The 22,826-nt window shown below is 50.2% G+C and overlaps 5 protein-coding genes across 14 annotated transcripts in view; 2 read left to right on the top strand and 3 right to left on the bottom strand.

The window, feature by feature from the left end:
• The first annotated feature begins 931 nt into the window (after positions 1-931).
• On the top strand, positions 932-6,753 carry LOC128087109 (olfactory receptor 1019-like). Of its 2 annotated transcripts, none has more exons than XM_052696391.1 (2): positions 932-1,826; positions 6,715-6,753. In XM_052696391.1, exons 1-2 carry the CDS (start codon positions 932-934, stop codon positions 6,750-6,752), a joined length of 933 nt encoding a protein of 310 aa, XP_052552351.1. In that variant the 3' UTR covers position 6,753. The 2 variants fall into 2 exon arrangements, with proteins under 2 accessions (XP_052552351.1, XP_052552350.1); XM_052696390.1 differs by lacking the exon at positions 6,715-6,753 and adding an exon at positions 3,793-3,926.
• A 194-nt stretch (positions 6,754-6,947) lies between these two features.
• LOC128087119 (olfactory receptor-like protein COR8) lies at positions 6,948-7,847 on the bottom strand. The gene is given in 3 exon segments (XM_052696412.1): positions 6,948-7,483; positions 7,486-7,645; positions 7,648-7,847. Coding segments are annotated over 3 exon segments (771 nt in total). The 5' UTR covers positions 7,723-7,847.
• Positions 7,848-9,714: 1,867 nt separating this feature from the next.
• FEN1 (flap structure-specific endonuclease 1) lies at positions 9,715-11,269 on the bottom strand. Its single transcript, XM_052696385.1, has 2 exons — positions 11,174-11,269; positions 9,715-10,944 (listed from the first exon to the last, which is right to left on the bottom strand). The coding sequence occupies exon 2, from the start codon at positions 10,941-10,943 to the stop codon at positions 9,798-9,800; it is 1,146 nt and encodes a 381-aa protein (XP_052552345.1). The 5' UTR covers position 10,944; positions 11,174-11,269; the 3' UTR covers positions 9,715-9,797.
• TMEM258 (transmembrane protein 258) lies at positions 11,269-13,172 on the top strand. 2 transcript variants are annotated; one of them, XM_052696432.1, is made up of 4 exons: positions 11,269-11,367; positions 11,850-11,959; positions 12,034-12,196; positions 13,025-13,172. In XM_052696432.1, the coding sequence occupies exons 1-3, from the start codon at positions 11,365-11,367 to the stop codon at positions 12,158-12,160; spliced, it is 240 nt and encodes a 79-aa protein (XP_052552392.1). In that variant the 5' UTR covers positions 11,269-11,364; the 3' UTR covers positions 12,161-12,196; positions 13,025-13,172. The 2 variants fall into 2 exon arrangements, with proteins under 2 accessions (XP_052552392.1, XP_052552391.1); XM_052696431.1 differs by lacking the exon at positions 11,269-11,367 and having other exon boundaries at positions 11,823-11,959.
• Positions 13,173-14,166: 994 nt separating this feature from the next.
• The window catches only part of MYRF (myelin regulatory factor), a 47,958-nt gene continuing 39,298 nt past the window's right edge, over positions 14,167-22,826 (bottom strand). For 5 of the 8 annotated variants that reach the window (XM_052696328.1, XM_052696326.1, XM_052696330.1 and 2 more), the window contains 8 exons: positions 20,584-20,669; positions 20,302-20,463; positions 19,039-19,332; positions 18,864-18,951; positions 18,484-18,558; positions 18,235-18,337; positions 17,860-17,934; positions 14,167-17,741 (listed from right to left, as the gene is read on the bottom strand). In XM_052696328.1, the coding sequence (XP_052552288.1) occupies positions 17,655-17,741; positions 17,860-17,934; positions 18,235-18,337; positions 18,484-18,558; positions 18,864-18,951; positions 19,039-19,332; positions 20,302-20,463; positions 20,584-20,669 (970 nt within the window). In that variant the 3' untranslated portion in view covers positions 14,167-17,654. Of the gene's footprint in view, positions 17,742-17,859; positions 17,935-18,234; positions 18,338-18,483; positions 18,559-18,863; positions 18,952-19,038; positions 19,333-20,124; positions 20,181-20,301; positions 20,464-20,583; positions 20,670-22,826 lie in introns of those variants that run through there. The other 3 variants (XM_052696329.1, XR_008209677.1, XM_052696333.1) reach the window with 3 other exon arrangements.

Raw genomic sequence — 22,826 nt, 5'->3', positions numbered from 1 at the left:
TCATTTGTTAAATTCACATAAACTCTTTACACATGTGAGCTTAACACCCAGGGTAATGCATTTGCTCACAGTGTCACGAGGCAATCAAGTCATAATTTTATGTTTAACACTTAATTTTGTATTCTCTAAGTTATTCTGAGGAAATGTTTGATGCCTACCTTAGTTCAAACTAACAACTTTAAATCCAAATTGCTCTCATGATCTCTCTGACTTCATCTTCGCAAGGCTTCCAAGGCTGTAATGCTAAACTCATTTCTTGAGTGAGTTTCAGGATCATGATACATCCCCTTGCCCCTCCCAGAGACTCACTCTTCCACAGTGTCTTGTCTAATACTAAGGAAGGAAAGTTACTGTATTTTTACCTTTACTCCAAACTACTACAGTTGAAGCCTGAATCTCCTTCTGAATTCCAGACCTTCCTGTTCTGTGTGCTTTCTAGTCTGTTTGAGGTGGGAAGGAAGGGAAACAAACTCAGAGAGTCATAATCACAAGAAGTCAAGGACAGAGTCTGTTGTCTGCTGCTCTATCCCGTGATCTCATCAACTGGGAGGTTTCAAAATAAGATCCTGAGAAAGAAACAGACCTTCCCTAAGACTCTACAGTTAGAGAAGTGAGATGCCTTCAGTAGTGCCTCACTGCAGGCTGGGATGAGTGTTTAGGAAACCTAAGATGCCTTCACTTTAGAAGGGGCTTCCTCTCCCCTTGGCTTGGAGAAGAAAGCGGAGCCCAGCTCAGCTGGCTAACTTTTTGTAGCTAATGTGCAACCCAGCCTCTCCTAGCTCCCTAGAAATGATTCGTCTGGGTACCTTAGCTGCATATAGTGTGAATCATCAAGTTATCTGATTTCAGCTTAAAAAAATCATAATAAAAAGCATAATTTCCATTGTCCTATGTCTTTGTACTCTCCCCGTTGGCAGAGAGGAGGCTCTGAATGGCAGAAGAGAATCGATCCTTGGCAGCAGAGTTCATTCTTGAGGGCTTTAGTGATCATCCCAAGATGAAGGCGGCCCTCTTTGTGGTGTTTCTGCTCATCTACGTCATCACCCTTTTGGGCAATGTGGGGATAATCGTCCTCATCCAAGCTGACCCCAGGCTCCACACTTCCATGTACTTCTTCCTCAGCAGCCTCTCGGTGGTCGACATCTGCTTTTCGTCTGTGATTGCCCCCAGGACCCTGGTGAACTTCTTATCAGAGAGGAGGACTATTTCCTTCACTGGCTGTACAGGCCAAACTTTCTTCTACATTGTGTTTGTGACCACTGAGTGCTTCCTGCTGGCTGTCATGGCTTATGACCGGTACGTTGCCATCTGTAACCCATTGCTCTACTCAACCATTATGACTCGCAGGCAGTGCGTGCAGTTAGTGGTAGGGTCCTACGTCGGGGGCATCCTCAATGCCATTATACAGATGGCCTTCATTGTGAGACTGCCCTTCTGTGGCTCCAACATCATAAACCACTTCTTCTGTGATGTTCCTCCCCTCCTGGCCCTCTCCGGTGCCAGTACCTACATCAACGAGATGATCCTCTTCTCCCTAGCTGGAATCATTGAACTCAGCACTGTCGTCATCATCCTGGTCTCCTACATCTTCATCTCCTGTGCCATCCTGAGGATCCGTTCAGCTGAAGGCAGGCAAAAAGCCCTCTCCACCTGTGCATCCCACCTGACAGCTGTCACCCTGTTGTACGGAACAACAATATTCATGTATTTGCGGCCCAGCTCCAGTTATTCCCTCAACACGGACAAGGTGGTCTCTGTCTTTTACACAGTGGTGATTCCGATGCTGAACCCGCTCATCTACAGCCTGAGGAACCAGGAGGTGAAGGGTGCACTGAGCAGAGTAGTAGAAAGGATTACAGTTAGGGTCTGAGCAGAATGGATGACACAGGAGCTGAAGAATACCCTGAAAACCACAAATGCTCTGAGTATCATAGGGCAGGTGTCAGGCCACCCAGTTACAGGGATTCACTTTGGGCTGTGGAGGCTGTGACCATGGAGATGTTCAAAATATGCCTGGATGAGCCCATGAGCAACCTGGCCTGGCTGTGATGTCAGCCCTGCCTTGAGCAGGGATGGGATCATTTTGAGCAGAAAGGACTTCTTGGAGGTCTCTGGTCCTAAATGGGGCAAATGACACCCATACAAACATATGTATGCATAGAATTACATACATACTACGTGTTTACTTGCATAATAACAACATATTCCTTTGTGTTCACATACACATTTGTTAGCGACGCCCTCATCAACCCCTAGCTCAAATTAGCTGTAATATAAAGCTGTAGCCCCTGCTCAGTAAATGAGGAATGTGGGACACTGCTGTTGCGGGGTTTAGAAGACAAATGATTATACCAGAGAAATGCCAAACTACGGCACAGAAGCTTTCAAGTTCCCACAGAGTTTTGCAGCATGCCATGGACAGCTGGACCTCCAAAGACCTTGGAGGTCTTTTCCAACCATGGTATTCTATGATTCCATGAGTTGGAATCAGCATTTCTCCTCCTTAGGGCTAACCTGGGCAGATGTGTTCTTGGTAGGAAAGTGAAAATTATCCATAAGGGCTGGAGAGAAGCCTGGACATCCCACCCTGCTTGGCATGCAGCTGCTGAGAGATGTGTTGGCATTTGGGAGATGGCTCCTGCAAACCCCTGAGCAGGCACATGTCAAAGTTTCAATGTAGTGGGGGGGGGAAATTAATATGGCAAATAAGCCAAGTGAATATTTGAAACCAGGCTGTTGGGTTACTGGAACTTTGTAGGGTTAAACTGATATTTGTTAGCTCTTCTTGAGTGGCCATGAGGCTTCCCTTCCCTTCCCTTCCCTTCCCTTCCCTTCCCTTCCCTTCCCTTCCCTTCCCTTCCCTTCCCTTCCCTTCCCTTCCCTTCCCTTCCCTTCCCTTCCCTTCCCTTCCCTTCCCTTCCCTTCCCTTCCCTTCCCTTCCCTTCCCTTCCCTTCCCTTCCCTTTTCAATTTCTGCCAATCAAAGGCTCAAAACAAAGCTCTAATTGGCTTTCTAATTTATGTCCACAGTGGCTTGTTAGATACAAGGAGAATAAAAAATATTTTCAGTAGAGGCTGCATCCAGAGATTATTCAGCTGGGCAAGAGCCATTTGGGAATAACAACAACAGCATAGACTTTATTTCTTACACAAGAAGTAAGTCCTGGCAGAAATCACAGATCCCATCTTTCATTGTTCTAGCTGGAAACTGTTGCGTGCTGTGAACTCCCACCGGGGGGAATGGTGGCCACATTTATTTCTTCCCCACCCCTAGAAAACTTTTCTGCGTTCCTCCTGCATTTAGCCAAGCTGTCTGAGATAGAGAAGTCTGAGACATAGACTGGATGAGGAATTTCTAACTCAACGTGAGATGCACTGTCTCAAACACAATCAGTATTTCCTGTACACCATCGCTGTCTACCAGGCACCACTGGAAAGAGATGCTCCTTTTTCTGTTATCTGAAAATGCACATCTTTATACTGATGTAAATATTCCAGATTTTACAATAAAGGAAATGAAAACAGAGAGATCAGAGCTACTATCTCATGCAGGTGAATAACTCAAAAATTTTGCTGTGGTTTATGTAATTTACATACATTTCTACCTAACTTATCCCAGGTGAGCAGCAGTCCTTGAATGCTCTCAGGTGCTGAATTAAATAAGTTAGGCTGTGTGGGTCCTTGGTAAGGGCTTTGAGTTCATCCTGTTGACCTTCCCTGGGAAGAAATTCCCCTTTTACAATTAAATTTGGGTTAGGCGGGGTCATTCTCAACTTCTTCTTCTCTGGAGCAGATGCAGAGTTGAGTAGGTTTGTGGATAACATCCATAAGGAGAGCAGATTAATCTCTGTTGAAGCAAGACAGCCTTTAATAAGCCGCTCTGCAAGGTGCTGCTCTGCAGCCGTGATCTCACAGCTATAACTTTGGGGTTATAATGTCAGAAAACTAATGAAGAGTTGCTTGGTGGGTCAGGGTGGCTCACTGGAAGGTCTTGCAATGGTTTGCCCAAGAGATGCAAGGTCTTATTGATCATGAGCAGGAAAGCAGCTGCCAAAATGCAGGTCCTTTCCCCAGGAGGAGAAGGATGAATATCGGTGAGTTTGCTGGCAGCTGCTTTAGCAGAGCATGGAGCTGTGAGCATGAAGAGGGCATGACCTGAGGCTTCAGGGTATGGCTTGCAGTTCAATTTCCTCTGCTCTGGACAATGGCTTCAAGAGATGTAATTCCTGATGGGGAGTTTCATCTGCCCGTTCTGAGATGGACTCCGTGCCCCTGGGCTTTAGCTCAATACTCAGGGTCCCTGACATGAAGCAGCTGCTGGCAGGAGGACGCACAAAAGTTCATTGTGCTGCACCCCACTGCTTCCCCTCTGACAGAGTGAAAAGCAGCTCTAAATCCCCATTAATAATAATGGAAAGCCATGCACGTCACCTGCAGGGCATCTGAAATGAGGTGGAGCTGAAGTTTTCTCCAGAGCAAAGTGTTAGAAGATCACAATGGCTTTTAAGTGTGCATTCATTTGTCAGATACCAGATAAGATGTGCACTTTCTCTGCTTTCTGGTATAACCCTGTCAAGTAGTGATTAATGTTATCCGGGAAAAAATCGATGCTTGTTTTGTTGTTTCTTTCATTCCATGCATTGCAGACCATCATTTTAGGAGCTGCTGGTTTAGGAGCTGAGAGAGAGTCTGAATTTACCTTTCATTTCCAGCTCTGGCATCAATTCCAAAGAAAAGCCCAGCAGGATAAAATCTTGGTTTTAGTACTGTTCCTTTTTACATGAGGACAAGTTACACCAAGAGAAGTCACATTTTCTGGTCCTTTCATCTAGATGTGGCTTTCCTGGGAGATTTGCTGCCCAAGTTCCTAGGATACAGAGTTCCCGCCAAGGCTCTGACACTGTCCTCATCAGAAAAGGCACACATAAACATACAGCATGCTGACAGTTAGATGTATGCAGCAGAAACAACGCTTAAGCCATCACCTTGATATGACCACGATCTATGGTCCGTGTCAAGTCTGAATGAGCACTGCCTACTGGTGTGCAGCATGTGTGCCTCATTATACGTCAAACTTGTACTCGTTACTTTTGTTTTCCCCTTTTCTTAGCTTATGTGAAGGTATACAAATTCCCCAACAGTTAAATCCATTTCCTCGATGCTTTTGAGCAAACCGTGGACCCACAGAATCTCCTGGTCCTTGAGCTGTGCCATCTCAATGGAGAGAGGTGAAGCAGCTCCAGCTCTCGTCCATGTAGAACCTTGGCTGAAGAGCTGCCTGGTGTCATACCTTATCAGTGACTGCATTTCTTCGCTTTCCTTTGGAGAAAGATTCACCAGTTGATCTTCCAAAAGCTGGCTGCCATTTGAGCACGGAGGGCTTGAACACTTGGCTGCTGCAAAGTCACAAGGCACGAGAGAGTCACAGAATCATAGACTCAGCAAGATTGGAAAAGACCACCAGGATCATACAGTCCGACCATCCACCTACCGCCAGTGTTGCCCACTAACCCATGTTCCTCAGTACCACATCTACATGTTTCTTGAACACCTGCAGGGACACTGACTCCACCATCTCCCTGGCAGCCCATTCCAGCACCTGACCACTTTTTTGGAGAAGATTTTTTTCCTAATATCCAACCTGAACCTCCCCTGGAGCAAACTGAAGCCATTCACTCTCATCCTATTGCTAGTTATTTGGGAGAGGAAGCCAACCTCCACCTCACCACAGCCTGCTTTCAGGGAGTTATAGAAAGTGATGAGTTCTTCCCTGAGCCTCCTCTTCAACAAGACCTCAGCACTTGGTCTTGTTGACTTTCATACAACTGGCCTCAGTCTGGTGATCCAGTTTGTCCAGACCCCTCTGTAGGGCCTTCCTACCCTCAGGCAATCAACACTTCCTCCCAGCTTGGTGTCACATGCAGACTTACTGAAGGTGCAGTCGATCCCCTCATCCAGGTCATCAGTAAAGATATTAAACAGGACAGGCCCCAGTTCCGATCCCTGGGGAATAACACTCATGACCAATCATCATGTTCTCTTAGGATTTTTGCCTACAATTGTAAAATTAAAATGGTAGCACTATGAGATTCCATTTCTAATTTGCCACAAATCCAATAAGCATCACTGTCTTATTTTAGCCAATTAGTGAATGCTTTCTCTACCTGCCTCTTCTGTTGTTTTGTTAGTTCTTGTTTGTTGACTGGCTTGTTTAAACCCAACTCGAACCCACATTGGGCCCTTTCTGCAATTTCAGGTACAAACATTAAAAATACTTGCATTGATCTGACCAACAATATAAGGAGTTACTTCGTTTTCCCAGTAGCCACTGTGAAAATCATGGACTTTATGGAAATGGCTGCATTTGATCTTATTCTGATCTGGTGTTTCTCGCATTTACTTGTACCATTTCCTTTCAGAACAGTGTGGAATGTTACTGGAGATCATCCCTAAAAACGGGGGAACTGTGCTGGGTGGAAGCACACCCTCCACTGACTCAAAATGAGCATTCACTTCTGGGTGTTCTGCTGATGTTTCTGTGTGTTCATCTATTACTGCATGCGAGATGGCCTGCAGGACCTTGAGGTTTTCTTCTCAGAGAATATTTACCTTATATTGACTTAAAGTACCGGACAAGAATTAACATTCTTAACACTGCTGATGGATTTGGACCTCAATCTCAACCTGAGTTAACAGCTTGTTGCCTGGGTGAAAGATGCCTTGAGGAAAACAGTTGGCAAAAAGCTTTTTTAATGTTTCATCAAGACTCACCCTTTGCCTTCCACGTACCATGTAAATTCTGGTAGAAAGTCTACAGCCACGATTCCATGCATAAATGCAAAAGTGAATTAACTGTATGCCTTACAATAAGCATCTTTGTAAAGCAGGGTTTTTCTAGGAGAAATGCAACCAAGGAAAGGGGATGTACTGCTGAGTAACAGAGAAGAGTCAGAATACACAGTGAGCAGCTTGAGAGAATATTTTCTCTCTTGCTCTCCTGAGTGTGTTCTTGACATCCTTATTTCTCAAGCTGTGGATCAGAGGGTTGAGCATAGGAACAAGCAAGGTGTAAAACACTGCCCTGAATCTTCTCCACATCCAGCAGCTCTTGGAGCCTGGCTGCATGTGGCTGAGGCCAGCAGGCACGTAGAATAAGGTGACAGTCAGCAGGTTGGAGGCACAAGTGGAGAAGGCTTTGTGTCGTCCCCTGGCAGACCTGATGCTCAGGATGGAGACGAGGATATATGCATGTGAGGTGACGGCCAGGAGCACAGTCGTGGGAAGCGGCCCATTGAAGGTGATGAGCAGAAGCTCATGGAGGTGGCCATCAGAACAGGTGAGCTTCAGCAGGGGGTTGGTGTCACAGAAGTAATGGTTGATGATACTGGGGCCACAGAACGGCAAGCACAGCAAGCAGCACGTCTGGGTTAGTGAGTTCAGAATGCCCCCCAGGCACGAGCCAGCCACAGGCTTCATGCAAAGCTCTTGGGCATGGAAATAATGTAGAGCAAGGGGCTGCAAATAGCTATGTGGTGGTCGTATGCCATCACGGCCAGCAAGAGCACCTCTGTGGTCACAGACACGAGGAAAAAGAAATGCTGGGTGAAGCAGGCAGAGTAGGAAATGGCTTTATTATTCAGCAAGAAACCTTAAGCAGCCTTGGAGAAAAGACAGTGGAGTAGCAAAGATCAACAACAGATAGATTGCAGAGAAAGAAGTACATGGGAGCGTGCAGCTGGGGGCTTGTCGTGATCAGTGTGATCAGCCCAGCATCACCCAGCACAGCGATGAAACAAATCTCTGAGAACACTACGAAGAGAGGAGTCTGCAGCTCAGGCTCACCTGTCACTCCTAGGAGGACGGAACTGACTCACCGCCGTGCTGTTGCCTTCAGCCGTACCGCCGTATGTCAGCACAGCGTGCCTGCTGGCAGGAGAGGAAACCGCGCGGAAGGAAAGCAATGGCACGGCTCGCGTGTGGTAGCAGTGAGGTAGCATGAGCTAGTGGGGACATCTACTGCAGGGAAGACGTGCGTTCCAGCTAACAAGCTTTTTCTCTGCACGGCTTATTTATGGCTTCCACCCTCAACAGCAAAGCCCCCAAAGTAAATGGTGGCTCAGAGGTTTCATGCCGCAGAGGGAATCGTTAGAAACTCTCTGAAGAGTTTCGGGAAGCGTGAACCTGGGTGCTGTCCCCTCCTCGGTTAACCACGTGGAAAGGGCTCATTAACATTAGTGCCGTTGTGGACTGTGGGGGAAATTCATTTTGGCAAAGCCACAGCTGGGAGAAAAAAGCATCAAATAAAGCTTAATGGGGTGCCAAGGTTGGGCAGGTGTGTCCTCAAGGTGAAAATAATCCCTTCTGGGTATCTGCCTGTGATTTAAGATGAAGCAGCATCCAAAGACAGAGATCTGCATGGGAACCTTCATCCAGTGCCCCACGCGCTGTGGCTTTGAGCACGTGAGAAACAAAGCTGTGGCTCTACCAACATGAAGCTTCAGGTTAATCTCCTTAACGAGCTGCGCGCTGTCAGGCACCAACACTGACAGCATCACTCCTCACATCTTGAAATCCAAACTTCTCTGCAAAAATGTCCTGCATTTCTGGGTGAAGATTCTTCCAAAGCAATAATTACCGTAAGTGACAGGAGCAGACTGCATTGCTTTTACCTGCACATCACTTATGCAGAGCACAGCCATCGAGCTTCAAGCACACCACGCACAGCTGCCCAGGAGCAGCGGCCCACAGTGGCACATCAGTGTTTACATTTTTCTATTAGAAAGATCTTAAAATCAGAAACACTTGCTGCTCTTGGCTACAGTGTATTTATTAAAAACATCAGAGGGCTGAAAATCCCGGGTTATTTTTGTAATATCAATGGAATTCCCCTGTGAAACAAGCCCAGCTTCTTTTATAACTTAGCAACCAGCAGATAGAGATCAACCAAGCACCCCAAAGCCACCATTAACACCAGGATTAAAACGTGGATTTCACCTTCAAGCCTGTGCTTCATCTGTTGGCTGTTGTCACTGATTTACACCAGTGGGTTTCCATTTGAAATCAGGAGTTTGTGACCTGCACAGCCCTCAACAAGGTTTAAGCTACTGCTCCAGAGAACTTGAGAAAGGTCATGTTTGCACACGCATTTTATTCTTTAAAAAACTAAAACAAAACTACAGTGATAACAGAAAAGCAGATCACTCTGACAAGTAAAAAGTTATGCTTAGTACAGAACAAAATAATAATTTAAAAAGGTAATATCTTTTCTTTTTTTCCTTAGCCTGGGACTTGTGTGCCTGTGTGTACAACGTGAAAGGATGCCTCAAGAAAGTAAGGGGTGAATTTTATGGATGAGCTGTGTGAGGGAGGAATCTCAAACAGCCGTGCCTGATTTGCTCTCTAGCTGTCTAACTTTTTTGTTACTTAAATCAGAGGGCTGTTTGACTAGGCGTGACATCCAGTTTCTGTGGCCTCATTGTCGAAAGCCTTCAACTGACAAATGCTGCAGCTGAACTGCTGAAGGCACCTGCTCCAGTCCTCACCCACCACTTTCGGCCAGCTCCCCTCACCTGAAGTTGTCTCAGCCCCTTCCCCGCCCTCATGCATTACAGCTGCTTCAGAAGCAGACTCCCATCTCCCTCACTAGCCTAGCCATGCTGGAAGGACTTTGACAGCAACACACACAGCACCCCTCCCAGCAATAACCCGCAGAACATTAAGATGACTATTTATTATTAGCCTAAAGTTCTCAGCTGAGCATGAAAACTAACAACAGAGGCTTGTGCTTGGCCAGTCCAGTTATTTCCCCTTTTTGAACTTGGCTGTGGCACTGTTGGTCTTGGCTTTCTTCTTTGCTGACCCCTTGGTTTCAGGCTCCTTGCGTTTGGCCGACGTGATGGAGCCCGTCACCTTGAAGAAGTCATCCAGCCGGCCCTGCGTGCTGCCCTGGCGGCTCTTACTCAGCCTCTTGACCCCGTTGCGGATGCGCTCCTCATTGAACTGCTTCTCCCCACACATGAACTGCACGAGCTCCTCCTCATTTGGCTCTGTCCACTTCAGCTCAACGTCATCAGGGTTGACGACGTCAGGCTCTAGGAAGAGCTTCTGGGCCTCTTTATGCAACCAGTTCTCAGGCAAGGGGTACTTCTTGGTGTCAATGTGCTGGATGATCTCCTCGATGGTTTTGTGCTGCTTAATGAGCTCAACCGCCCGCTTCGGCCCAATGCCGCGAATGCTCTCACAGTAGTCACAGCCCAGGAGGATGCACAGATCCACAAATTGTTCCCAGGTCAGCCCCAGGTCCTGCAGGATCCGGTTCAGGTGGAACTCTTGGATGGGCAGCTTCTTTGTCTCACTGGCAGTGAGGTGCCGCATCAGCACAGGGCTCCCAAAGGTCAGGCAATCCATGTCCTCTGTGGCGGCCGCATACACCTTCCCTGCCTTCACCAGTGTAGCACAGCTGGCTTCCGCCTCCCCTGGCGCCTCCACATAGGGGATGCCCATCAACATCAACAGCTTCTTGCACTCGTCGGTGTGCTGCTGGGTCACTTTCACCAACCTCTTGCTGAACTTCTCAATGTTGGTCTCCTCACCCGCCTCCTGAGCCTCCTGCAGGTGCTTCTCGGCCTCAGAGCGGCGTTCCGTCCTCCTGGCCAACTCCCCGGACTTGAGCTGTGGTGGTTTGCCATCGAACACATAGACAGGCTTGATGCCGTTCTCCACCATGCGGATGGTGCGGTAGAACATGCCCATTAGGTGGCTGGTGGTCTCGCCCTCCTCGTTCTGCAGCACCTCGGCGCCCTGCCGCACAGCTATCAGGAACTGGTAGATGCTCATGGAGGCATCGATGGCCACCTTCCGCCCGAAGTACGACTTGATGTCGTTCTCCCGGATGGCGCTGGGCGCCACATCGGCGATCAGCTTGGCCAAGCCGTGGATTCCCATCCTGCGGGCACAGAGCGAAGCACCGGGAGCTGAGAGAAATGGGAGGACGGGTCCCAAGAACGGAGGCCTCACGCACCGCAGCCTCCCGTTGCCCGCCCCGACTTCCACCTCGACCCCACTCCGGCCTCTCCAAGCCCTCCTCAGCCCTCTCTCGCCGCCACTTCTCCCTCAGCCCCCTCCGGCCACCGTTATCCCGCGCTGCCCCCGCCGCGGCGCCCGGCCGCCATTACCCCTCTGCTCCGACCCTGCGCCGTTCCCGCGCTAGGCCGCGCTGCCTGCTGGGTAGCCAATGCCGAGCGGCTCCGAGTGGCCCCGGCCCACCCGATCCGGAACGCGTCACTTCCGCTTCCGGTGGTGACGGGAAGCGGAAGTTGCTGAGGGGACGTGTCCGAGAGCGGCGGGAGCCGGGATCTGGGGCAATATGGTGGGGCGTGGACCCGGGACTGGGACCGACATTGAATTGGGAACCTGGGGCTGGGAACCAGCAATGGGAGCTGGGGTTGGGGCTGGGATCTGAAACTGAGACCGGGAGTGGGAACCGGGAGCTGAGACTGGAGTCAGTAGCTGCGAATGGGAAGGAGAACCTGGAGCAGGAACGGAGTACGGGGCCTGGGACCCGAGGCTAGGACCGATACAGGGAATGGGAATTGGGGGCTGGAACTGGGAAAAAGGCGGGGAACAAGACTCAGGGACAAGGAGCAGGAACGAGAACTGAGGGCTGGGGCCGAGAATGGGAGCTGGAGGCTGGGGAGTGGGAAACGGGGCTGGGACTAGGAGCTGGAGAACGGGAACTGGGAGGAGGAGCCGGGAAAGGGATGATAGCTGGGGCAGGGAACCCGGGGAACTAGGGCCAGAGACTGAGCATGGGGCCCGGCAGCCCTGCTGCCCCGTGCCATGCCCCCACAGGAGCTGGAGGCAATGAGCAGGTACACCAGCCCAGTGAACCCGGCTGTCTTCCCGCACCTCACTGTGGTGCTGCTCGCCATTGGCATGTTCTTCACCGCATGGTTCTTCGTGTATCCTTGGGCACCGAGAGTGGGGGGACCCACCTTGCCATGCCCCTGTTGTCACCTTAACCCTCCACTGGCAGTTATGAGGTGACATCCACCAAGTACACGCGAGACATCTACAAGGAGCTGCTGATCTCACTGGTGGCATCGCTCTTCATGGGGTTTGGTGTCCTGTTCCTGCTGCTGTGGGTTGGGATCTATGTGTGAGGCCCAGGCAGAGTGGCGTGTGGACCTCCAGTGGCTGTAAGCAGGATGAAAGCTTTGTGCTGCATGTTGTGTGTGAGGTGCCTGCAAAGCATAACTCCAAATTATGCTTCTAAGCTACCTTTCTTCAGGGGTGGATTTGGGGCACACAAAGGGCTGTACCCTGACAGGTACAGGGCCTTGTGCAGAGCAAGAAATAACTACATGTATCAAGTTAGGAGCAGAGGTGCTGCAATGCTGCTCTTTGGAGAAGGACCTGAGTGTCCTGGGTGACCACTGGTTGACTGTGAGCTAGCACTGTGATCTCATGGCCAAGAATCCTGGGGTCTGTTACAAAGAGCATGGCTAGCAGGTGGGGGAGGTTCTCCTCTCATTCTGTTCTGCCCTGTGGAGACCATATCTGGGGTACTGTGCCAGTGCTGGGTTCCCCAGTTCTGGGCAGACAGGGAACTGCCGGAGAGAGTCCAGTGGAGGGCGAAGCTGATGGGGGCCTGGAGCATTTCCTTCACAAGAAAAGGCTGAGAGCCATGGGGCTGTTCAGCCTGGACAAAAGAAGGCTGAGAGGGGATCTGATCAATCCTTATAAATATCTGCTGGGTGGGAGTCAAGTGGTTGGGGCCAGACTGTTTTTGGAGGTGCCCAGTGACAGGGTGAGGCTGCTGGCTGATTTAGATAGAGAGCGCTTCTGCAAACAGAACACGTTCATTTTGGTGTGAAGCAGTGAGGATTGTGCTTGCTGGGTGCTCTTTTTTTACTCAGGGTGTGGTTCCAACCTCGCAGCACCTGATGGAGGATCTGTCCCTGTGCTGTGGGGATGCTGCTGTGGGGAAATCTGCCTTACCTCCTTTCTCTCTCCTTTGGTTCCAGGTGGGAAACTCCGGAGAAGTTCTTTTTGTATTTGTTTTATACTTCAGTGTGGGAGCTTGCTTCAGGCATGGACTGTACTCCTGTCAGGTGACTCCTGCCAGCACAACAAACCAAACCTGAATAAAACTGGCTCTGTGATGCACCTGCAGTTTTGTCTCTTAGATGTTTGTACTTGACTTTCTGAACCAACTCTGATTTCTGCACAAAATCCATAAGCCTTGGGACAGGCCCTTTATTGTACCCACAGCCTTTTCCTGGGCTGTTTGGAGCAGCAGAAGCAGCTGTTTTGTAAGGAGATAAGCATAATTCATATTTCCTTCTAAGCAGTTGAAAAAACGAGGGGAATTTAGCTAGACATCCTACTGCAGAGAGTAACAAATGCTGTGAAACTGCAGCTGGTGGTGTGTAGCACCCTGGTATCGAACTCAGATGTCTTGGCAATAGAGTTCCTGTGCTGCAGTGAGTGGTGTCTGGTTGGACAATGCTCAGCACTGCAGAAAAGTTACAAAGAGCATTTTAATGAGCTAGAGCTTTGTTTGAAAGAAGCATTAACTCCAACTGAGGATTTGTTGTTGCTCATGGATGTCCAGTGCTGTGTATGCCCAGAAGTGTTTCAGTGCTGCCTTGTGCCCTGCTGCAGCTGGAGTCTAGAAGTCTCGGGTGACACAAACTGTATTTGTGGGACATAAGGTTTTGGAGGAATGCTTGAGCTGACTGTGTCCTTTGTTCAAGCATTATTGAATTAATGCTTTGAAAGCATTTATTTACGGCACGCATCGCTCTGCTTGTAAGGCAGCTTGCATTTGGAGCCTCGCCTTCACAGCAGTTAGGACTCGGAGTTACAAATTCTGCAGGTACCACACAGACTTAAAGCCTTGATACACTGTCCGGAGGAAGCTTTCCCTCTGCAGGTTCTCTCAGATGCCTTTTGGATCTGGCCCTGACCTCTGAGATGTGAGCAGCCACAGCTCTTCTTACATCTGTTCCAAAGCAGGACACCTGCAGTTGTCCTGAGCCCGCTGTGGGCACGCCTGGCAGCTCCCACTGAGTCATTCGCACTGGGGTTCCTCGCTCTTGTGATGAGCAGTTTGTGAACTGAAAGGGAAAAAAGAGGGAGGGAGGAACACAGCCAGGAGCCATCCTTGAGTACAAAGCAATATTCATATATTTATTTATATAGGCATATTTACCTCCAGCATAAAACAAAGTCTAAATAAGCCAAACATAAAAGTGGGGAATCTGAAGACTCAGCACTCCAATTTAGCAAAATATAAATATAAATCAGAAAGAAAGGAAGGGAAACCACACTTGTTCCCCACAAATAAAAACCTATGATCAATAATACCTGCTAAGAAGGCAACTCTACGAACTCGCTGGCAATATACAGTGATTAAAGCAGTGACAGCAACATTTAAACCAAACAAATTAGTGCTTTACTTTTTTTTTCTTAATTCTTGTGGTGGTATAGTCTCTATTTACAGGCTTTAAGCTCTTGACAGTAGGACAGAATGTTTGTGAATTTGCTTTTGAAACAAACTCCGAAACAGCCAAACTTTGGCAAGTGGCCTCGTTTCCATGCTTGGCTTCCTTTCTGCCAAGAATGTCTAGAGAGATGAAGCTCCTGTTTCCAGCTGAAGAAGGGTTTCCCCGAGCTGCAGGGCTGGAGACATTGGCTCAGAGCTCCCTCCGTCTCACGCAGGTAAAGGCCTGATTGTGAACTCTCTGGTTACTGATTGGGAGTGGGGAACAGGGCAGTGGGCAGGGCAGAGAGCTTCCAGGGGTGGTCTGTGCAAACGGCTGTTCCCGTGGGCTGAGAAGCAGTCTTGTTGACTTTTTTTTTTGTTACAAAAACCTTCTGAGCTCATTGCTGCTCGGCTGCTGGTGGAACAGATGTGTGATCTGTGATGTACATTAAGACAAATTACTGCAACGTAAGATGCTGAAGATGATGTTCTGAATCTCTCCTCTGATACCACAGATTGCTCTCAGCCCCTTCTGTTTTCCTGCTGTAAAACAGCTGCAGCATCACCTGTTACACTTCGGGTACTGCCTTGTTTCTCAAGCTGACAGACCGCTGTTTTTGAGACACACAGGCGTAGGGAACCCTGTTGGCAGAACAAGGCACTAGAGATGTTCCCATAGCCATTAGGCACTTGGTTTGCTGAGGCCATTGTAACCCAATGGCTGAGCATCACAGGGACACCTGAGAGACCCCCATCTCCTCTTGGGCTGGCATGTGTCCAGTGGCTGATTGCTTTCTCCTCCCTGCCTGCAGCCAGGGAGACACACGTGTGGCTCAGGGGCTCCGTTGGCAAGGGTGGATTGGTGGCAGTGATTGCAGGCAGCACTGTCGGCTCCAGCCGTCACAGCACTGCCTGTTACCTCTGTGGGGGCTAAAAGAGAGCGTGGGCAGGTAGGAGAAATGGCAGTGGGGTCTGAGAAGGCTGCCCCTCAGCTGAGCAGAGCTAGCAGAGCACAGGGCATTGCTCGCCAGGACGAGGATTGGCTGAGCCACTGATTGCCAAGTGGAGAGTAAAAGCTGCCAAGAAAGTAACTTATTCAGTTTAAGGCTGAGCAGAATGCATAGGACAGGTGGAAAGAGGAGTGCTGAGCATCCTCTCTGAGAGTCCACCAGAGGGTTTCCTTGCAGAAGCAGAAAATCCTGCTGAGCACAGAGCTGACCTGTTTGTGTCTGTGCTGCCGTGCCTCTTGCTCTCCCTCCGAGCTCCCCAAAGGTTTCCCTAAGCTTCATTCCTTTTGGCTGCCTGGCATTCCCTGCTCACCCTCTGGTTCCTGGCTGCCCAGACTTCAGTGCATTGTGCTTGCTGGAGAGCATCACCCATATCATCCACTGCTGCCCATGGGCACAGCATTGGAATAGAGATCTGACCTTGGAACTGCCCTGCAAATAAAGGAAAGGGCAAGGTCCTGGAAGGGCAGCCACGCAAAATCCCAGTGATGCTGCAAGGAATTGCAAGGGTGCAGCTGCTCTGCTGGGACAGCCTCAGAAGGGAGCTCTGTAACAGAAGCAGCGCATGTAGGAACCATCTATCAGGTAAAACATCTCTGCAGCTCATTTCTCCAGAGCAGAAGAGCCTGCTGGTAGAGAGTTGCTCCTGCCCTGTGCTCCTCAGCGATGGAAAAAACATGGCCTGCAGCTGGCAAAGGGATCGCTGCATCTACCTCCACTGACAGAACGAATGCAGCAGCCAGACCCTGATGCTGTTTCCCAAAAGGTGTGCTCTTCTCTTAATCAGCTTTAGGGTTTCCTTCAGGACCGGAGTGTTCCCCCTCGCTGCCATTCTCCAGTGCTGCTTCCTTAGGAAAATGAGTCTCCATTTTCTGGAGCTAGTGGTGGTTCAGCCTCCAGGAGCACAGAGGTCTCCTTTTGCTGGAGCAGGACAGAAAGGAGGGCATGGGAGCACTGGGAGCTGACATCCCAGTACTGCTGCAGCAATCAGGCTTTAACATCGAGCTTAGCAGTGCCCCCCTTCGGTTTCCTATGCAAGATGCACAGAGCTCAACAGGGACAGAATTAAGAGACCCATTTTTATGTGGCTTAAAAAAAGAAATTAAATTCAGTAGTTTAGCAAGTTAAGAACTTGTAACAGTAAAATACCCAGAGTACACTCAACGTAACTGCGTTCTGAGAGCAGAGGCAGTGAGAACTCACTGTCATTGCTTTTCCCCCGCTGGTTACGTAGTGAAACCACACCACACAGCCCCAGCAGCCCAGCTGTGCTCTGCAGGGCACACTGGGCTTGGTCAGTCATCTTTTTCTTCAGAGCCAACTGGGCAGCTCTGTGCACATCACAAGTGGCCACTGGCAAGTGAAGAAAATGGGTCCTACAGTGTTTAACCAACACTTAACACAAGTGGCTTGGGGTAGTTTTCCTCCCAGGGGCTGATGGTTAAGTGTCCTCTCGTGTAGTTTGGCTTGAGCACAGCCTGAGCAGCATCTTTAGTGGGGTTTTTGAGTTTATCCATCCTGACCTGGATGTAATGACAGCACAGTGAGGAGGGGGGCAAATGCGGAAGCTACACCTTCTGTGGAGAACAGGAGTCCTGGGGTCTCCAGGGGTCTGGTGGGGCTGCAGGTCCAATTTGAAGGAACAGCAACTCCAGTGTACAACTTCCAGTATGTCCAGGCACAGCCTTTCCTTTCCAGGTGAAACTCCAGCTTTTTCCTCTTGGAAAGGGCTCCAGTGTTGAGCAATTCCAGTGTTGCGGAGAACTGACGTGGCACAGCTGGGCAAGTCCCATGCTCTGGGATATGGCAGATCCATCCACGTTCCATCCAGTGTAATGCTTTCAAATCCAGTGTTGCAGGGGCTGGGGGACACAAGCGTCCCCAAAAGGGAAGGAAGGGTGTTTGGGGCAGTGTTGGTGCTAGGTGAGCCCAGGAGATGGCGCAGGGCTGGTCGTGTTTCTGTGGCTTAGGTCCTGTGTTCCGTATGTGCTGTACTTCAGTGTCAGCACCGCCAGTCACAACCAAACCATCTCCACCCCTAAGGAGGGCGACGGGGCTGAGGTGGGGCTGGGGGTCAGCGGAGGAGGGTGTACAGGAAGTTCCCCAGTGTCACCAGTCCCCCTCCTCTCTCCAACCAAAGGGCACTGGTGCTGCCAGGACTCACTCACAGAGCCAGTAGAACTGAAAATAATAGTCAGTAAAAAGGTGTCCCATCTGTTCGGGAGTAGTGCTGCAGTTGGCTCGGCCCTACGTGAGAAAGCAAGAAGAGCTTACAGGTCGGGGTAGGATGCATGATGCCACATTCCCGTTGCCGTCCTCCCACTTAGCCCTGGACAAGAGGAGCAAAGCAGCTGCTTGTACTCACAGTCTGTGCCACCCTGAAGTGGTAGGTGAACTCCCTGAAAGACAGCATCACAAGAGGCCACCGGTGTGTCGTTTCCTGGGGAAGAAAACAGTATCTGCGGTGAGAGCAGGGTTGAGCATCCTGGGATGTCTCCAAGGCTGTCATGGCAAGCAGAGCACATCTCTGCTCCATCGAGTGATCCTACAGCAGTCTATGGAGGAACAGCACCTCCATGCTCAGCTATGGAGACAGGCTGAGCAGGACAAAAAGCACTTAAACACTTTATCCAGCCCCATGAAAGCATCAGCTCAGGAATATGTAGTATCAGTGCACAGGACAGCTGTCTGAGCACAATGCTTCACACACGTGGGTAGTGTGAACTGAGCCCCTGCCTACCTGTGTGTCTGTGCCATCACTGAAGCCGTCTGTGCTTGCAACATCCTGGCAAGGGTCGCTGGAGACAAGGCCACAAAGGGAAATGGACAGCACAGAGGAGGAGCTGGGGAGACAAGAGGTGGTAAAGCCCTGGAAGGTGCCAGGCACTGCTGTCTCTAACCAGGTTGGAGAGGAGACACCATGGTGACATGGCGCAGTACCCAGCCCACTTGAGGGATGTAGAAACACCAAGGAGCCCTGTCCACTCACTTCATCTCCAGGGTCAGGTTGGTGTTCACTGCTGTCAGCTGGCTGATGGGGATGCGGTAGGTGAAGTTTCCAGTCCTAGGGAGACAGAAAAAGACCTCATTGCAGCAATCCAGCTGGCTGTGAGATAGCCAGGATGGGCTCTAAAGTCCCTTCTCTGGGCTGGAACTGCAGAGGGGTGGGTTCCCCAGGCCAGTTCCCAAGCTGGCTAATCACTGTATCCAGTCCTTCTGCACGCTGGGTAAATGAGCAGGGCTGGGCTCAGCAGGAGCCCCAGCTCCTGTGCCCAAGGGCTGCCTTGGAGTGATGGCAAGTGAAGGCCCAGGGATCCAGGAACAGCCCATCTGCTTCTGGAGCTCCCCAAGGACTGCCGTCTTCCTCACCTGCATGAACTGCTGGCTGCACAGAACTGGGACTGGATGGCCATATCAATCTCCAGGATCCGGATGGAACGCAGCACTGGGCTTGGCCCTGTGGGTGGGAGATGGGCTATGTAGGAACAGAAAAGGGCTGGCAAGTGAGGAAGAGCCGTGAGAAGGCGGCCAGGGGCCCACCTACCATCTGTGCTGGGGTCTTGTGTGTGGGGCCACTCGCTCACCAGCTGCCTGATGCTGCGCTGCGGCCGGGCCTGCCCCAGTGGGGAGTTGCTGCGGGAGAGCGAGAGGTTGGAGATGTACTTGGATTTGCCCTGGAGGTGGGTGAAGGGGGAGGAGGGGCTGGCATTGGGGCTGCCGAAGCTCTGAGACCTGTCAGGCGTCTTTGGCCGCTTGGTGTAGGAGGTTGCCTTCCTGGTGATGCCCCTGGATTTGGCTTTGATATTTGTCACTGGCTGCAGTGAGGTCTGACTTTGGTCTGTGAAGGAAAGGGAGAGATGTTGTGCTGAGAAGCTGAGGGTCTGGGATTGTCCTGTCCCCTTGTCATGTCCTGTGTCACACTTGCATTTAACAGCTCTTGAGTATGGCAGAGCTAAAGGCAGGGTGAAGGCATGGCCTGGAGCACCTCTCCTTCAAGGACAGGCTGAGGGAGCTGGGCTCATTCTGCCTGGACAAGAGAAGGCTCCAGGACAACTCACTGCGGCTTTCAAGTACTTAAAGGGAGCTGACAAACAGGAGGAGGGCGACTTTTTACATGGGCATGGAGTAATAGGACAAGGGGGAATGGAAATGATAGGAAATTTAGGTTAGACGTAAGGAGGAAATTATTTACTCAGAGGGTGGTGAGGCCATGGCACAGCTGCCCAAGGAAACCGTGGGTGCCCCATCCCTGGAGGTGCCCAAGGCCAGGCTGGATGGGGCCCTGCACAGCCTGAGCTTGTAGGGGCACCCAGCCACACCTCCAGCCAGGGTGGAGCTGGTGGGGCTTTGAGGTTTCTTCCAACCCAACCACGTGATCTTTAAGGTCCCTTCCAAACCAACATTCCTATGGTTCTACGACTTCAGGGGTGTTATGGCTGGACAGTGACTGCCTGAGATGCTGCCACTCCTCCTGCAGTATTGACATAATAAGTGGGCTTGTAAAGCACAGCTCCTGGCCTGCCAAAAGCAAACAGCACTGAGGCTGCACTGCAAACTGCAGTTGCTTGGGCACACTGGCCAGCTCTCATGGTTCCGTACTGGCAGAGCGAGCTCTTCCGTTGCCACTTACCCTGGAAGCAGGACCACGGATGTACAAACCACACCACATCGGCAGCCCAGCAGTCCCTGGGCAGGTGCAGGGTTAGAAAACCAGGTGAGAGGGATCTGGGGCCACGAAGTGATGCAGTAGTGGGACAGAGAGCTCAGCATTGTCCCAGCATCTCCCTCCTGCTGGGATGGGACTTACCTGTCTGATTGGTGACATGAGTAGGGCTGGCCTCAGAGAGGGCAACAGAGGAGGCATTGGTGGGAGCAGCAGAGCAGCATGTGGAGAAACACGGTGGGTTGAAGCAGGCTAGCACGCTGTGACCAGGCAAAGCATCGAGTAAGTCGAGCACATGTGATGTGGCTGCAGGGCAAAGAGCAGAGAGATGGAGTAAGCACCCTCTGCATCTCTTCTGAGGAGCTCCCAGCACAGAGCCAGCTCCGTGCCATGAGCCTCTGCCGTGGAGCTGCAGCTGCGACCTACCGTGGTGTGTTGGGGTCCTGCTGCTGGCTCTGTCTGATGCAGCTGTGGATCGCACCATCTGTGTTTTGTCAATATTCTGGCTTGACCTGAAGGAACGTAGGAAAGCAGGGGTGAAACTCTGCCACGGGGGATCACTTTGTGGGTGTAGCAGTGAGTGGGGGGATGGAACAAGCAAACAGTGACGGCAGACGGGGAAGAGGGGCAAAGCCTGCAGTGATCTGCAAAAAGCAAGACAGGAAAGAAGAACACTAGGCGCAAACACAGCACAGACAGCTTGGAGATGCCACAGTGGATGGGGTGACAGTTCTGCTTTTCTGGCAAGAATGAGTCTAAGCTGTAGCTCTTCACTGCATAGAGATTTCTCCTGAGCTCATAGCAAAGAAGTGGAAGACCTGACCTGTCCATTCCTTCCTCACTTCAGTTTTTTCTTTCCCATGTTTTGCTTGTCCTGAAGCCATGTCCTGCCTGTCCTCTTAGCACTGCTCAAGGTTTCTCAAAGAGCCTTCATTCGTTTAGAGACAGCAAAATAACACTGTCACCTCCAAGAAGTACCTGACTACATATTTCTTTCATTAGTGAGACATGGTGTTGGACTGCTGGAGGAAAAGCAGACCCAGCCTCTGGAGCCAGCCTTTATCCCAGCTAAGATCTACCTCCATCCCTCCACCGCCTTGTCAGCACTCACCATGCCCAGCTTTATCTTGCCTCCCATCATCAATTACTTTTTAACAGCCTCTTGTAAACCTCGTGGCATTCTTAAAAGAACAAATTAGCCATACCTTGTGCTGCTCTTCACACAGTATTTTCTTCAAAGAGTGCTGATAGACAAATAGGACCTGTTTACTTCTGAAGGAAAGTATGTTGCTACAGATCACATTGACAAAGCTGCTTTACACATCTGTTCCTAATTATTAACTCAGCCAGCTTTCCCTGGGTTGCAGTGCTGCATTAAAGGCCACGCCTCTCAAACTGCTTTCTGTTTGCTTCTTTTTCTGCTTTCCTGCAGAGCCAATATACAGGAGTGGAGCTCATAGACTGCCTGTTAGTGAGTCAGGCACCAGAAGTGGGTCACTGCCTTTCCAAGTACTCTCAGTGGTGATGGCTCATAAATGGAAGTAGTTAAAGTAGTTCTTTTCCTGCCCTTTTTTTTGCACTCTAAGCTCACCTGTAATTGAGTGACCCTTCACAATAAAGCTACTCATATACAAAGAGAGTGTAGGAACATCTCTGGGGCTAATTCTTTAATTTTCTTCCTTTCTAAGTACTGCCTATTCTTGCTCTACCTGCAGTGTGCAATTTCTTTAGTTAGCCTTTGATTCACTGGTTCTTCACTCTGCTGATCACAATTCCCCTTCCATACTGCCTGACATGGTTTGATGGGCACTACAGTGATTGGTGTGTGGTTGGATCTGATGGTCTTACAGGTCTTTTCCAACCTTAAGGACTCTATGGCATAACTCCTGGAACCTCACTTGCTGAGCCGCCACATTTTGCTCAAGATTTTGTCTTCTGTGGTGCAGATGGAAAAAAAAGAAGGGGAACTAAGAGAAGGGATGCAGCAATTAAGTAACAGTATAATGAAAGAGTAACATACCGTGGGCACAGAGCAACTGGGACCCCGGGACCCCTGTGCCGAAAGAGGGCCAGTAGACAGGCAGTGGGCACAGCAAAAGAGCTATGGGGCAGTGAACAGAGAAGGGAAGTAAAGGGAGGCAATGGAAGAGGATGTGGGTGATGGAAATGAAAAGAAAGGGAAAATTAAAGAGAAAATGGAAACAAAATGAGTTGGATGGAAATTGTAACCAGAAGGTAAGGGAGAGAAGTAGGATGGGGAAAAGAAAGAGAGAAAGATGCTCATTATATGGTGCCACAAGCTCCTGAAGGAGCAAAGTGTGCTGAAACTGAATGCCCAGCACAGGCTGACTGTGTGCATGCCTGACATTCTTTCCACACTAAGGAAAACCTTTGCTTCCTACAGAGGAGTCCAACCCCAAAACTCAGTGCTGGGACTTTGCTGTTTTAGTGCAGCAGAAGAGGCACCCAAATAACATTCAGACAGACCACGAGTAATGGTCAGCAGCCAACCATCAGCATGTTTTCTTTTTTTCTGCTCCTCACTTTTTGCTGCAAACAGTTTAAGGCTTGGGCACATGATGCATTTGACTGGCTTTACAGCTGTGGTCAATAACCCCACAGCAGCTGCTCCTCTTGCCTTAGTCTGCCCCAGCCACCACATCCATCCC

This window comes from Tympanuchus pallidicinctus, unplaced genomic scaffold (assembly GCF_026119805.1).
Source record: "Tympanuchus pallidicinctus isolate F22 unplaced genomic scaffold, pur_lepc_1.0 scaffold3, whole genome shotgun sequence".
Lineage (NCBI taxonomy): Eukaryota > Metazoa > Chordata > Aves > Galliformes > Phasianidae > Tympanuchus > Tympanuchus pallidicinctus.
Note: the sequence above shows the minus strand (reverse complement) of the source record. Positions and strands in the feature narration are given on the sequence as shown.

Coding starts and splice junctions, on each gene's coding strand:
- FEN1 (XM_052696385.1), bottom strand. CDS start 10,943: ATGGGAATCCACGGCTTGGCCAAGCTGATCGCCGATGTGGCGCCCAGC.
- LOC128087109 (XM_052696390.1), top strand. CDS start 932: ATGGCAGAAGAGAATCGATCCTTGGCAGCAGAGTTCATTCTTGAGGGC. Junction 1,827..3,792: donor GAGGAACCAGGAGGTGAAGG/GTGCACTGAGCA, acceptor TCTCTGGAGCAG/ATGCAGAGTTGAGTAGGTTT.
- TMEM258 (XM_052696431.1), top strand. CDS start 11,838: ATGCCCCCACAGGAGCTGGAGGCAATGAGCAGGTACACCAGCCCAGTG. Junction 11,960..12,033: donor TTCACCGCATGGTTCTTCGT/GTATCCTTGGGC, acceptor CTCCACTGGCAG/TTATGAGGTGACATCCACCA.